The sequence below is a fragment of the Eucyclogobius newberryi genome, unplaced genomic scaffold (assembly GCF_026437365.1).
Source record: "Eucyclogobius newberryi isolate DKJ021-1_F unplaced genomic scaffold, fEucNew1.0.hap1 SCAF_1, whole genome shotgun sequence".
NCBI classification, from domain to species: Eukaryota; Metazoa; Chordata; class Actinopteri; order Gobiiformes; family Gobiidae; genus Eucyclogobius; species Eucyclogobius newberryi.
The window spans coordinates 414,303-429,790 of NW_027315723.1; the positions used below are offsets into that span (position 1 = coordinate 414,303).

General features: G+C 52.8%; 1 protein-coding gene across 1 annotated transcript in view; it reads left to right on the top strand.

Annotated features, from left to right (window-relative positions):
• LOC140363111 (collagen alpha-1(XII) chain-like) overlaps nucleotides 1-15,028 on the top strand; it is a 94,068-nt gene extending 79,040 nt beyond the window's left edge. Inside the window, exons 14-22 of the mRNA XM_072449450.1 lie at nucleotides 1,448-1,717; nucleotides 1,987-2,151; nucleotides 4,926-5,099; nucleotides 5,186-5,476; nucleotides 6,078-6,283; nucleotides 7,782-8,024; nucleotides 8,351-8,504; nucleotides 11,599-11,883; nucleotides 15,015-15,028. Of these exons, the coding sequence (XP_072305551.1) occupies nucleotides 1,448-1,717; nucleotides 1,987-2,151; nucleotides 4,926-5,099; nucleotides 5,186-5,476; nucleotides 6,078-6,283; nucleotides 7,782-8,024; nucleotides 8,351-8,504; nucleotides 11,599-11,883; nucleotides 15,015-15,028 (1,802 nt within the window). The remainder of the gene's footprint in view (nucleotides 1-1,447; nucleotides 1,718-1,986; nucleotides 2,152-4,925; nucleotides 5,100-5,185; nucleotides 5,477-6,077; nucleotides 6,284-7,781; nucleotides 8,025-8,350; nucleotides 8,505-11,598; nucleotides 11,884-15,014) is intronic.
• The last annotated feature ends 460 nt before the right edge of the window (nucleotides 15,029-15,488 follow it).

The window sequence follows — 15,488 nt, forward strand, 5'->3', positions numbered from 1 at the left end:
ACACGTAACACTTCACACTTTATGCTTCACACGTAACGCTTCACACGTAACGCTTCACACGTAACGCTTCACACGTAACGCCTCACTTGTAACGCTTCACACGTAACGCTTCACACGTAACGCTTCACTTGTAACGCTTCACACGTAACGCTTCACACTTTATGCTTCACACGTAACGCTTCACACGTAACGCTTCACACGTAACGCCTCACACGTAACGCTTCACACGTAACGCTTCACACGTAACACTTCACACTTTATGCTTCACACGTAACGCTTCACACGTAACACTTCACACTTTATGCTTCACACGTAACGCTTCACACGTAACGCTTCACACGTAACGCTTCACACGTAACACTTCACACGTAACGCTTCACACGTAACACTTCACACGTAACACTTCACACGTAACACTTCACACTTTATGCTTCACACGTAACGCTTCACACGTAACGCTTCACACGTAACGCTTCACACGTAACGCCTCACTTGTAGCGCTTCACACGTAACGCTTCACACTTTATGCTTCACACGTAACGCTTCACACATAACGCTTCACACGTAACGCTTCACTTGTAACGCTTCACACGTAACGCTTCACTTGTAACGCTTCACACGTAACGCTTCACACGTAACGCTTCACTTGTAACGCTTCACACGTAACGCTTCACTTGTAACGCTTCACACGTGACGCTTCACACTTTATGCTTCACACGTAACGCTTCACACGTAACGCTTCACACGTAACGCCTCACACGTAACGCTTCACTTGTAACGCCTCACACGTAACGCTTCACACGTAACGCCTCACACGTAACGCTTCACACGTAACTCCTCACACGTAACGCTTCACACGTAACGCTTCACACGTAACGCCTCACACGTAACGCTTCACACGTAACGCCTCACACGTAACGCTTCACACGTAACGCTTCACACGTAACGCTTCACACGTAACGCTTCACACGTAACGCTTCACACGTAACACTTCACACGTAACACTTCACACGTAACACTTCACACTTTATGCTTCACACGTAACGCTTCACACGTAACGCCTCACTTGTAGCGCTTCACACGTAACGCTTCACACTTTATGCTTCACACGTAACGCTTCACACGTAACGCTTCACTTGTAACGCTTCACACGTAACGCTTCACACTTTATGCTTCACACGTAACGCTTCACACGTAACGCTTCACACGTAACGCCTCACACGTAACGCTTCACTCGTAACGCCTCACACGTAACGCTTCACACGTAACGCCTCACACGTAACGCCTCACACGTAACGCTTCACATGTAACGCTTCACATGTAACGCTTCACATGTTACAGGTTTGCCTGCCATGTCTCTTCTTCTTGTGTCTCTGGAGTTCTCTTCTAATGTGTCTCTAAAAGTGTCCACACGATGAGCAGATAATACTCGTTCCATATTTCCCAGAATGCTCGGCGGGCGCGGCAGTCGACGTGGTCCTGCTGCTGGACGTGTCTCGAGGGTCTGACCAGGCCAAACTCAAACACGTCAAGTCTCTTTTCTCCGCCATCGCCGGCGCCTTCACCATCGGGGCGGAGCAAACACGGCTGGGCGTGGCCTCATTTGCCTATCGCCAAAACTCAGAGTTCAGCCTGAGCGCGCACGCGTCACGCCCCGCCCTCCTGAAGGCCCTCGCCCGCCTCGCACCCAAAGGACTGGGGAGGCAGGCCCGGACCGGTGAGTATGACTAAAGAGACCAGGACCAGGACTCAGACCAGGACCCACACCCAGACCGGGACCAGGACCAGGACCAGACCGAGACCGGGACCGGGACCCACACCCGGACCAGGACCAGGACCGGGACTCAGACCAGGACCAGACCGAGACCGGGACTCAGACCAGGACCAGACCGGGACCGGGACTCAGACCAGGACCAGGACCAGGACTCAGACCAGGACCAGGACTCTGATGGTCTGAGGCTCTGATGGTCATGTTTCTGTTTTCAGGAGCCGCTCTGAGCTTCGCGCGGCTGAACTCGTTCACGCCTCAGTCCGGATCTCGGTCTGGATTCCCCAAAGTCCTGGTCATGCTCACAGATGGTCCGAGTCAAACCCAAGTCCAAGACGAGGCCCAGGCTCTGAAGAACCAAGGAGTGGAGATCTTTGTAGTGGGTAAGACCTGGTGCTGATCCTGTGGTAGTATGAACCGTGTTGTTCTCAGCAGAAGCAGTAAAAGTGTAATATCTGATGATGTCACTCAAACACTTCAGATTCCTGATGGAGCGAGTGACGGCAGGTTTTATGGAGCTGACGCAGACTTTCCACAAGCACCAACCAAACTATAACCCCTGTCCTGTCCTGGTCCTGTCCTGGTCCTGTCCTGGTTCTGTCCTGTCCTGGTCCTGTCCTGGTCCAGTCCTGGTCCAGTCCTGGTCCAGTCCTGGTCCAGTCCTGGTCCTGTCCTGGTCCTGGTCCTGTCCGGGTCCTGTCCTGGTCCAGTCCTGGTCCAGTCCTGGACCAGTCCTGGTCCTGTCCTGGTCCAGTCCTGGTCCGGTCCTGGTCCTGTCCTGGTCCCGTCCTGGTTTAGGCCTGGTCGACACAGATCCACACCAGATCTACACCAGGTCCACACCAGATCCAAACCAGATCCACACCAGATCTACACCAGGTCCACACCAGATCCACACCAGATCCACACCAGATCCACACCAGGTCCACACCAGATCCAAACCAGATCCGCACCAGATCCACACCAGATCCAAACCAGATCCACACCAGGTCCACACCAGATCCACACCAGGTCCACACCAGATCCACACCAGATCCACACCAGATCCACACCAGATCCACACCAGGTCCACACCAGATCCAAACCAGATCCACACCAGATCCACACCAGATCCACACCAGATCCACACCAGGTCCACACCAGGTCCACACCAGATCCACACCAGATCCAAACCAGATCCACACCAGATCCACACCAGGTCCACACCAGGTCCACACCAGATCCACACCAAATCCACACCAGATCCACACCAGATCCACACCAGATCTACACCAGGTCCACACCAGATCCACACCAGATCCAAACCAGATCCACACCAGGTCCACACCAGATCCACACCAGGTCCACACCAGATCCACACCAGATCCACACCAGATCCACACCAGATCCACACCAGGTCCACACCAGATCCAAACCAGATCCACACCAGATCCACACCAGGTCCACACCAGATCCACACCAGATCCACACCAGGTCCACACCAGATCCACACCGGATCCACACCAGATCCACACCAGGTCCACACCAGATCCAAACCAAATCCACACCAGATCTACACCAGATCCACACCAGATCCACACCAGGTCCACACCAGATCCAAACCAAATCCACACCAGATCTACACCAGGTCCACACCAGATCCAAACCAGATCCATACCAGATCCACTCCAGGTCCACACCAGATCCAAACCAGGTCCACACCAGATCCAAACCAGATCCACACCAGATCCACACCAGGTCCACACCAGGTCCACACCAGATCCACACCAGATCCACACCAGGTCCTCACCAGATCCACTCCAGATCCACACCAGATCCTAACCAGATCCACACCAGATCCTCACCAGATCCTCACCAGGTCCGCACCAGGTCCGCACCAGATCCGCATCAGATCCACACCAGGTCCACACCAGATCCACACCAGGTCCACACCTGGTCCACACCAGGTCCAAACCAGATCCACACCAGGTCCACACCAGATCCACACCAGATCCACATCAGATCCACACCAGGTCCACACCAGATCCACACCAGATCCTCACCAGATCCTCACCAGATCCACATCAGATCCACACCAGGTCCACACCAGATCCACACCAGATCCTCACCAGATCCTCACCAGGTCCACACCAGATCCACACCAGATCCACATCAGATCCACACCAGGTCCACACCAGGTCCACACCAGATCCACACCAGGTCCACACCTGGTCCACACCAGGTCCAAACCAGATCCACACCAGGTCCACACCAGATCCACACCAGATCCACATCAGATCCACACCAGGTCCACACCAGGTCCACACCAGATCCACACCAGATCCTCACCAGATCCCCACAAAGATCTTAGCTGTCCCACACGTTCTCTTTCTGTGGGTTTATGGCTGTTGTTCGTCACAGTTTCCAGAGTTTTTGTTTTAAACGACTTTGGAAAAAGTCTGTGGTTTTAATAAAAGCGTTTCATCTGAGACAGACTTTCCTAAACTCAACCAGAATCACAGCAGAAGATGATTACATTTCACACTTTGGATGTGACAGAGGCAGACCTGGTTTAGTCCTTGTTTAGTCCTGGTTTAGACCTGGTTTAGACCTGGTTTAGTCCTGGTTTAGTCCTTTTTTAGTCCTGGTTTAGACCTGGTTTAGACCTGGTTTAGTCCTGGTTTAGTCCTTTTTTAGTCCTGGTTTAGACCTGGTTTAGACCTGGTTTAGTCCTGGTTTAGTCTTTCCCTGGTTTCTCCCTGGTCTTTCCCTGGTCTCTCCCTGGTTTTTCCCTGGTCTCTCCCTGGTCTTTCCCTGGTCTTTCCCTGGTCTTTCCCTGGTCTCTCCCTGGTCCCTCCCTGGTTTCTCCCTGGTCTTTCCCTGGTCTCTCCCTGGTCTTTCCCTGGTCTTTCCCTGGTCTCTCCCTGGTCCCTCCCTGGTTTCTCCCTGGTCTTTCCCTGGTCCCTCCCTGGTCCCTCCCTGGTTTCTCCCTGGTCTTTCCCTGGTCCCTCCCTGGTCCCTCCCTGGTTTCTCCCTGGTCTTTCCCTGGTCTTTCCCGGGTCTTTCCCTGGTCTCTCCCTGGTCCCTCCCTGGTTTCTCCCTGGTCTCTCCCTGGTCTTTCCCTGGTCTTTCCCTGGTCTCTCCCTGGTCTAACCCCGGTCTCTCCCTGGTCTCTCAGGTGTGCAGGGAGCAGATGAAGCCCAGATGAAGCTCGTGGCCTCCTCTCCTCACACAAACCACATGTTCAGCGTCTCTTCTTATGAAACCCTGAGGAGCGTCCAGAGGAACCTGCTCCTGAACATCTGCGCTGCGGTGGAGGAGCAGCTCAGCGCTCTGGCCAGCGGCTCCGACGGTCAGTCCTGTGGGCGGAGCTGGACAATATCGTCTCCTGAAAAGCCAGATTGAACATTATGTCTCGTGTTTGGTCTCGCTCTGCAGTGGTGGAGCCGGCCTTGAACCTGGACATCGTGGAGGTCTCTTCCAAGTCTCTCGGTGTGCGCTGGGAGCCGTCTCCGTCCGACGTGAGTGGTTACAGGCTGCAGGTGGTCCCTGTGTCCAGTGGGGGCAGCAGACAGGAGCTGTACGTGTCCTCGCAGACCACCAGCGCTCTGCTCAAGGACCTGAGCCCGCAGACGGCCTACGAGGTCCATCTGTACGCTCTGAAGGACATGACCTCCAGCCAAGCCACCTCAGCCTCTGCGCTCACGCTGCCACTGCAGGTGTCTGTGGGTAAGAACTGGAACTGGATTGGAACTGGACTGAAACTGGACTGGAACTGGACTGGGACTGGACTGGAACTGAAAGTGGAATTTGACTGGGACTGGAACTGGTCCAAAACAGGCCTGTGAACCTCAGCCTCTGCAGTCAGAGAATGGGAGGAGCATCCCAGAAAATGGGAGGAGACACTTTTCCTCTCCAAATGTCTCAGTGTCTTTTTGGTTTGGACAGATTGTGGCTCATTGAGTCGACGAGCATTAAATGTCCAAAGTGTGTTTTTTGTTTCTGTTTGTCACGTCTTTGTTTTAGCTTCTGTTGAAAATGATAACTTAGTCATCCCCTAGCCCCTCCCCTAGCCCCTCCCCTGGCCCCTCCCCTGGCCCCTCCCCTAGCCCCTCCCCTGGGCAAACCAATTAACAAAAGACAGGGGTGAAACACAAAAATGACATAAATCAAAACAAACCCGCAAAATCATAACGCCTCAAGCACACAAGCGTGTCCTCACCTCCTCTCTGCCTCCTTCAGAGTGCTCTCTGGGCGTGTCCTCACCTCCTCTCTGTCTCCTTCAGAGTGCTCTCTGGGCGTGTCCTCACCTCCTCTCTGTCTCCTTCAGAGTGCTCTCTGGGCGTGGACGTTCAGGCGGACCTGCTCCTCCTGGTGGACGGCTCCTACAGCATCGGACTCGCAAACTTTGCCAAAGTTCGAGCGTTTCTCGAAGTCCTGGTCAAATCCTTCGACATCGGACCAGACAAAGTCCAGATGAGCCTGGTCCAGTACAGCCGAGACCCCCACCCCGAGTTCTACCTGAACACACACCAGGTACTGACCACACCCCGAGTTCTACCTGAACACACACCAGGTACTGACCACACCCCGAGTTCTACCTGAACACACACCAGGTACTGACCACACCCCGAGTTCTACCTGAACACACACCAGGTACTGACCACACCCCGAGGTCTACCTGAACACACACCAGGTACTGACCACACCCCGACTTCTACCTGAACACACACCAGGTACTGACCACACCCCGAGTTCTACCTGAACACACACCAGGTACTGACCACACCCCAAGGTCTACCTGAACACACACCAGGTACTGACCACACCCCGAGTTCTACCTGAACACACACCAGGTACTGACCACACCCCGAGGTCTACTTGAACACACACCAGGTACTGACCACACCGCGAGTTCTACCTGAACACACACCAGGTACTGACCACACCCCGACTTCTACCTGAACACACACCAGGTACTGACCATACCCCGAGTTCTACCTGAACACACACCAGGTACTGACCACACCCCGAGTTCTACCTGAACACACACCAGGTACTGACCACACCCCGAGTTCTACCTGAACACACACCAGGTACTGACCACACCCCGAGTTCTACTTGAACACACACCAGGTACTGACCACACCCGAGTTCTACCTGAACACACACCAGGTACTGACCACACCCCGAGGTCTACCTGAACACACACCAGGTACTAACCACACCCCGAGTTCTACCTGAACACACACCAGGTACTGACCACACCCCGACTTCTACCTGAACACACACCAGGTACTGACCACACCCCGAGGTCTACCTGAACACACACCAGGTACTGACCACACCCGAGTTCTACCTGAACACACACCAGGTACTGACCACACCCCGAGTTCTACCTGAACACACACCAGGTACTGACCACACCCCGAGTTCTACCTGAACACACACCAGGTACTGACCACACCCCGAGTTCTACCTGAACACACACCAGGTACTGACCACACCCCGAGTTCTACCTGAACACACACCAGGTACTGACCACACCCCGAGGTCTACCTGAACACACACCAGGTACTGACCACACCCCGAGTTCTACCTGAACACACACCAGGTACTGACCACACCCTGCGGTCTACCTGAACACACACCAGGTACTGACCACACCCCGAGTTCTACCTGAACACACACCAGGTACTGACCACACCCCGAGGTCTACCTGAACACACGCCAGATACTGACCACACCCCGAGGTCTACCTGAACACACACCAGGTACTGACCACACCCCGAGTTCTACCTGAACACACACCAGGTACTGACCACACCCCGAGGTCTACCTGAACACACACCAGGTACTGACCACACCCCGAGTTCTACCTGAACACACACCAGGTACTGACTACACCCTGCGGTCTACCTGAACACACACCAGGTACTGACCACACCCCGAGTTCTACCTGAACACACACCAGGTACTGACCACACCCCTAGGTCTACCTTAAAAAAACATTTGGGTTCTTTCTGACCTCCAGGACTTGGACTCGGTCCTGAAGGCGATCCGGACGTTCCCGTACCGCGGCGGCTCCACAAACACGGGCCGCGCCCTCACGTACGTCCGAGAGCGAGTCCTCCTGACCAGCAGAGGCGCCAGAACTCAGGTTCCCACGGTGACCATCCTCATCACCGACGGGAAGTCGTCCGACGCCTTCAGAGGCCCCGCCTCCAGGCTCCAGGCCAGCGACGTGGAGGTGTTCGCCGTGGGAGTGAAGGACGCGGTGAGGTCCGGGTCTGATCCTGGTCTATAACCGGCCTCTGTGCAGGGTCCTGGTCTGATCCTGGTCTATAACCGGCCTCTGTGCAGGGTCCTGGTCTGATCCTGGTCTATAACCGGTCTCTTGCAGGGTCCTGGTCTGATCCTGGTCTATAACCGGTCTCTTGCAGGGTCCTGGTCTGATCCTGGTCTATAACCGGTCTCTTGCAGGGTCCTGGTCTGATCCTGGTCTATAACCGGTCTCTTGCAGGGTCCTGGTCTGATCCTGGTCTATAACCGGTCTCTTGCAGGGTCCTGGTCTGATCCTGGTCTATAACCGGTCTCTTGCAGGTCCGCAGTGAGCTGGAGGCCATAGCGAGTGATCCTCCTCAGACTCACGTGTTTGAGGTCGAAGACTTCGACGCGTTTCAGAAAATCTCCAGAGAACTGAGCCAGTCCATCTGCCTGAGGATCGAGCAGGAGCTGAGCCGCCTCCAGCAGCAGCGTGAGTACCTCAGGGGACCTCAGGGGGCGCTAGAGGACCTCAGGGGGCATCAGGGGACCTCAGGGGACCTCAGGGGACATCAGGGGACATCAGAGGACCTCAAGGGACCTCAGGGGGCATCAGAGGACCTCGGGGGACCTCAGGGGGCATCAAGGGACCTCAGAGTACCTCAGAGGGCATCAGGGTACCTCAGAGGACCTCAGGGGACCTCAGGGGACATCAGGGGACATCAGAGGACCTCAAGGGACCTCAGGGGGCATCAGAGGACCTCGGGGGACCTCAGGGGGCATCAAGGGACCTCAGAGTACCTCAGAGGGCATCAGGGTACCTCAGAGGACCTCAGGGGACCTCAGGGGGCATCAGGGGACCTCAGAGTACCTCAGGGGACCTCAAGGGGCATCAGGGGACCTCAGGGGGCGTCGGAGGACCTCAGGGGGTATCAGGCGACCTCAGGGGACCTCAGGAGGCATCAGGGGACCTCAGAGGACCTCAGGGGGCATCAGGGGGCGTCAGAGGACCTCAGGGGGCGTCAGAGGATCTCAGAGGGCATCAGGGGACCTCAGAGTACCTCAGGGGGCATCAGGGGACCTGATGAACACATTATTGCAGCGTTAGACTGAAGCAGGTCAGAGTTCATCCTTGAAAATGAGAAGAAACAGAAACATGTGGAGACCAGGTCTAAACCAGGACTAAAGCAGGACTAAACCAGGTCTAAACCAGGACTAAAGCAGGACTAAACCAGGTCTAAACCAGGACTAAACCAGGTCTAAACCAGGACTAAAGCAGGACTAAACCAGGTCTAAACCAGGACTAAACCAGGACTAAACCAGGTCTAAACCAGGACTAAACCAGGACTAAATCAGGACTAAATCAGGACTAAACCAGGACTAAACCAGGTCTAAACCAGGACTAAAGCAGGACTAAACCAGGTCTAAACCAGGTCTAAACCAAGACTAAACCAGGACTAAACCAGGACTAAACCAGGACTAAACCAGGTCTAACCCAGGACTAAAGCAGGACTAAACCAGGACTAAACCAGGACTAAACCAGGACTAAACCAGGTCTAAACCAGGACTAAAGCAGGACTAAACCAGGTCTAAACCAGGTCTAAACCAAGACTAAACCAGGACTAAACCAGGACTAAAGCAGGACTAAACCAGGTCTAAACCAGGTCTAAACCAGGACTAAAGCAGGACTAAACCAGGTCTAAACCAGGACTAAACCAGGTCTAAACCAGGTCTAAACCAGGACTAAAGCAGGACTAAAGCAGGACTAAACCAGGTCTAAACCAGGACTAAACCAGGACTAAACCAGGTCTAAACCAGGACTAAAGCAGGACTAAAGCAGGTCTAAACCAGGACTAAAGCAGGACTAAAGCAGGACTAAACCAGGTCCAAACCAGGACTAAAGCAGGACTAAAGCAGGACTAAAACAGGACTAAACCAGGACTAAACCAGGACTAAACCAGGTCTAAACCAGGACTAAAGCAGGACTAAAGCAGGACTAAACCAGGACTAAAGCAGGACTAAAGCAGGACTAAACCAGGACTAAACCAGGTCTAAACCAGGTCCAGCTAAGATTCCTTCTTGTCTCAGATCTGATGTTATTTTAATTCATTTTAAATTCCACAAACCTGCTGTGGGTCTGTGGGTCTTCAGCAGTTTTGAATTATCCTCATTAAGTCCAAAGAGAGACCTGATAGTCCTGGTCTGGTCTCCTGACGGCCCCTGACGGCCCCTGACAGTGGCGACTTCCTCTGGTTATTGAGTCATCTTGCGTTTGACCTCTGACCCTGAGCATGACCTCGCCTCAGGTGTTCTCAAACACAAACACGGCTCTGTGAAAAGTCCTGCTCAACACAACACATGACAAATGATTTAAATACATAAAGAAATGGAAAATACACGGATCAACAGGAGCTGGATTCTTTTGACAGTCCAGACAATCTAATTAGCAAAGCGCGTTAGCAACACAAAGCTAGCGTAGCGCGTTAGCAACACAAAGCTAGCGTAGCGCGTTAGCAACAGCTGTTTCCTGTTTATGGCACTCGCTTTGTCAAGAGCCACAATCTGATATTTCCAGGTAATAAAGCGTCTGACATTAGCATTAGCTTTAGCATGACATAAAGACAGGTTCAAACGCCACGCCCCTCACACACGCTAGCTTTAGCTACGCCTCTCACACATACTAGCTTTAGCCATGCCCCTCACACAGACTAGCTTTAGCCACGCCCCTCACACAGACTAGCTTTAGTCACGCCCCTCACACACACTAGCTTTAGCCACGCCCCTCACACACACACTAGCTTTAGCCACGCCCCTCACACACGCCCCTCACACACACTAGCTTTAGCCACGCCCCTCACACACACTAGCTTTAGCCACGCCCCTCACACACGCCCCTCACACACACTCGCTTTAGCCACGCCCCTCACACACACTCGCTTTAGCCACGCCCCTCACACACGCTGGAATTGGATTGAGCAAAATAATCTGTCTGTTGCCGTAACCCGACCCACCCAGTATAAAACGAGCCGACTGAAACACAAATATCAGCATTTTGTAAAAATGACGCCAAATTCTTTTATTTTACTAATATTTCGCCGACTCATTGACCGTTCGTTCCAAAAGCGCCGTGTAGAATAATTTTATCGCGCCGGTGAATTTATTTTTCATCCCAAGGGACAAATAACACATGTGCGCTTACATTTAGGTCCTCCACATGGTCTGTGTGGGACGGATGTGGGAGAGAACTATATTGTCTTTTTGCCTCTGTCGGCACCACTGCCATCGCCACCGCTCATGTCGTTCTGCATCATGGTGTGACTTTATGTTAAATTTGACCTGCGTTTTGCATTCTGGGAGGGAAACACGCCCAGCAGCGTCATCACAACAAACATGGCGGCGCCCGTGTCCCCCGCATGTTCCCCCGCTGACCCCTGGACCGTTGAAGCCTCTGACCCCTGGACCTTACCGACCGGCACACTTGAAAATGTTGGGTCGGGTCACAGCGAACAGACCCTTTATTTGGGGCCTTACTAAACGCCTTTTGTGACTAAACAGTTGTGTCCCCTCTGTCCCTCTCTCGTCCTCAGAGCTGGGGGCCCCTCGCTCTCTCTCCTTCTCTGAGGTCACTTCGCGGAGCATGAGGGCCTCGTGGGCGATCGACACTCCAAACGTGGAGTCTTTCCTGGTGAAGTTCCGCCCTGCGCCTGAAGGGGACGCTGCAGCGCACTACGTCTCTGTGTCTGTGCCGGGACACACCAAGAGCGCCGTCCTCCCTCACCTGTCCCCGCTCACCCCGTACCAAGTCCAAGTCCACGCCCAGTACCAGCGAGGAGAGAGTGCAGCGCTGAGCGGAGAAGAGACCACACTGGAGGGTGAGTCCTGGTTTAGTCCTGGTTTAGTCCTGCTTTAGACCTGCTTTAGTCCTGCTTTAGTCCTGGTTTAGTCCTGCTTTAGTCCTGGTTTAGTCCTGCTTTAGACCTGCTTTAGTCCTGCTTTAGTCCTGCTTTAGTCCTGGTTTAGTCCTGCTTTAGTCCTGCTTTAGTCCTGCTTTAGTCCTGGTTTAGTCCTGCTTTAGTCCTGGTTTAGTCCTAATTTAGACCTGCTTTAGTCCTGGTTTAGTCCTGGTTTAGTCCTGCTTTAGTCCTGGTTTAATCCTGGATTAGTCCTGCTTTAGTCCTGGTTTAATCCTGGATTAGTCCTGCTTTAGTCCTGCTTTAGTCCTGGTTTAGTCCTGCTTTAGACCTGCTTTAGTCCTGCTTTAGTCCTGCTTTAGTCCTGGTTTAGTCCTGCTTTAGTCCTGCTTTAGTCCTGCTTTAGTCCTGGTTTAGTCCTGCTTTAGTCCTGGTTTAGTCCTGCTTTAGACCTGCTTTAGTCCTGCTTTAGTCCTGCTTTAGTCCTGGTTTAGTCCTGCTTTAGTCCTGCTTTAGTCCTGCTTTAGTCCTGGTTTAGTCCTGCTTTAGTCCTGGTTTAGTCCTAATTTAGACCTGCTTTAGTCCTGGTTTAGTCCTGGTCTAGTCCTGGTTTAGTCCTGGTTTAGTCCTGGTTTAGTCCTGGTTTAGTTCTGGATTAGTCCTGGTTTGGTCCTGGTTTAATCCTGGTTTAATCCTGGTTTAGTCCTGGTTTAGTCCTGGTTTAGTCCTGGTTTAATCCTGGATTAGTCCTGGTTTAGTCCTGGTTTAATCCTGGTTTAGTCCTGGTTTAGTCCTGGTTTAATCCTGGTTTAGTCCTGGTTTAGACCTGGTTTAGTCCTGGTTTAGTCCTGGTTTAATCCTGGTTTAGTCCTGGTTTAGTCCTGGTTTAGTCCTGGTTTAATCCTGGTTTAGTCCTGGTTTAGTCCTGGTTTAATCCTGGTTTAGTCCTGGTTTAGTCCTGGTTTAATCCTGGTTTAGTCCTGGTTTAATCCTGGTTTAGTCCTGGTTTAGACCTGGTTTAGTCCTGGTTTAGTCCTGGTTTAATCCTGGTTTAGTCCTGGTTTAGTCCTGGTTTAGTCCTGGTTTAATCCTGGTTTAGTCCTGGTTTAATCCTGGTTTAGTCCTGGTTTAGACCTGGTTTAGTCCTGGTTTAGTCCTGGTTTAGTCCTGGTTTAGAACCTGGTTTAGTCCTGGTTTAGTCCTGGTCTAGTCCTGGTTTAGTCCTGGTTTAGTCCTGGTTTAATCCTGGTTTAATCCTGGATTAGTCCTGGTTTAGTCCTGGTTTAATCCTGGTTTAGACCTGGTTTAGTCCTGGTTTAATCCTGGTTTAGTCCTGGTTTAGTCCTGGTTTAGTCCTGGTTTAGTCCTGGTTTAGTCCTGGTTTAATCCTGGTTTAGTCCTGGTTTAGACCTGGTTTAGTCCTGGTTTAGACCTGGTTTAGTCCTGGTTTAGACCTGGTTCAGACCTGGTTTAGTCCTGGTTTAGACCTGGTTCAGACCTGGTTTGGACCTGGTTTAGTCCTGGTTTAGTCCTGGTTTAGTCCTGGTTTAGTCCTGGTTCAGACCTGGTTTAGACCTGGTTTAGTCCTGGTTTAGTCCTGGTTTAGTCCTGGTTTAGACCTGGTTTAGACCTGGTTCAGACCTGGTTCAGACCTGGTTCAGACCTGGTTCAGACCTGGTTTAGACCTGGTTCAGACCTGGTTCAGACCTGGTTCAGACCTGGTTTAGTCCTGGTTTAGACCTGGTTTAGACCTGGTTTAGACCTGGTTTAGACCTGGTTCAGACCTGGTTTAGAACTGGTTCAGACCTGGTTCAGACCTGGTTCAGACCTGGTTCAGACCTGGTTCAGACCTGGTTTAGTCCTGGTTTAGACCTGGTTTAGTCCTGGTTTAGACCTGGTTTAGTCCTGGTTCAGACCTGGTTCAGACCTGGTTCAGACCTGGTTTAGACCTGGTTCAGACCTGGTTTAGTCCTGGTTTAGACCTGGTTTAGACCTGGTTTAGACCTGGTTCAGACCTGGTTCAGACCTGGTTTAGACCTGGTTTAGACCTGGTTTAGACCTGGTTTAGACCTGGTTCAGACCTGGTTCAGACCTGGTTTAGACCTGGTTTAGTCCTGGTTCAGACCTGGTTCAGACCTGGTTCAGACCTGGTTCAGACCTGGTTCAGACCTGGTTCAGACCTGGTTTAGACCTGGTTCAGACCTGGTTTAGAACTGGTTCAGACCTGGTTTAGACCTGGTTCAGACCTGGTTCAGACCTGGTTCAGACCTGGTTCAGACCTGGTTTAGACCTGGTTCAGACCTGGTTCAGACCTGGTTCAGACCTGGTTTAGTCCTGGTTTAGACCTGGTTTAGACCTGGTTTAGACCTGGTTTAGACCTGGTTCAGACCTGGTTTAGAACTGGTTCAGACCTGGTTCAGACCTGGTTTAGACCTGGTTTAGTTCTGCTTTAGTCCTGCTTTAGTCCTGGTTTAGTCCTGGTTTAGTCCTGGTTCAGACCTGGTTCAGACCTGGTTTAGACCTGGTTCAGACCTGGTTCAGACCTGGTTTAGACCTGGTTCAGACCTGGTTCAGACCTGGTTTAGACCTGGTTTAGTCCTGGTTCAGACCTGGTTCAGACCTGGTTCAGACCTGGTTCAGACCTGGTTCAGACCTGGTTCAGACCTGGTTCAGACCTGGTTTAGAACTGGTTCAGACCTGGTTTAGAACTGGTTCAGACCTGGTTCAGACCTGGTTCAGACCTGGTTTAGACCTGGTTCAGACCTGGTTTAGAACTGGTTCAGACCTGGTTCAGACCTGGTTCAGACCTGGTTCAGACCTGGTTCAGACCTGGTTCAGACCTGGTAAGTCTCTTCTGAACATGAGTGAACACATTTTATGATCTTCTTCTTTGAAGCCTTTGGCTCCGACTCGTCAAAAACACGTGTCACGGGCAAATTACAGGTTATGACTTTATTCCTCGTGTAACGAGAGAAAGAAAGTGCCGCATACATCAAGCTCCGGGCACGGCTCGTGGGATAATGGGGTATTATTATTTAAAGGCAGAATCCTCTCATCAGGAAACACGTTACACGACTGTGAACCTCTTTTAGATCTTTATCTCTGAAAATGTTCTTCCGTTTTTTAGATTCTAGTGAAGTCGAACTGAGGGCGTGACCGCTGAGGGCGTGGCCACTGAGGGCGTGACCGCTGAGGGCGTGACCACTGAGGGCGTGACCGCTGAGGGCGTGACCACTGAGGGCGTGACCGCTGAGGGCGTGACCGCTGAGGGCGTGACCGCTGAGGGCGTGACCACTGAGGGCGTGGCCACTGAGAGCGTGACCGCTGAGGGCGTGGCCACTGAGGGCGTGACCGCTGAGGGCGTGACCGCTGAGGGCGTGACCACTGAGGGCGTGACCGCTGAGGGCGTGACCACTGAGGGCGTGACCGCTGAGGGCGTGACCGCTGAGGGCGTGACCACTGAGGGCGTGACCGCTGAGGGCGTGACCACTGAGGGCGTGACCGCTGAGGGCGTGACCACTGAGGGCGTGACCGCTGAGGGCGTGACCGCTGAGGGCGTGACCGCT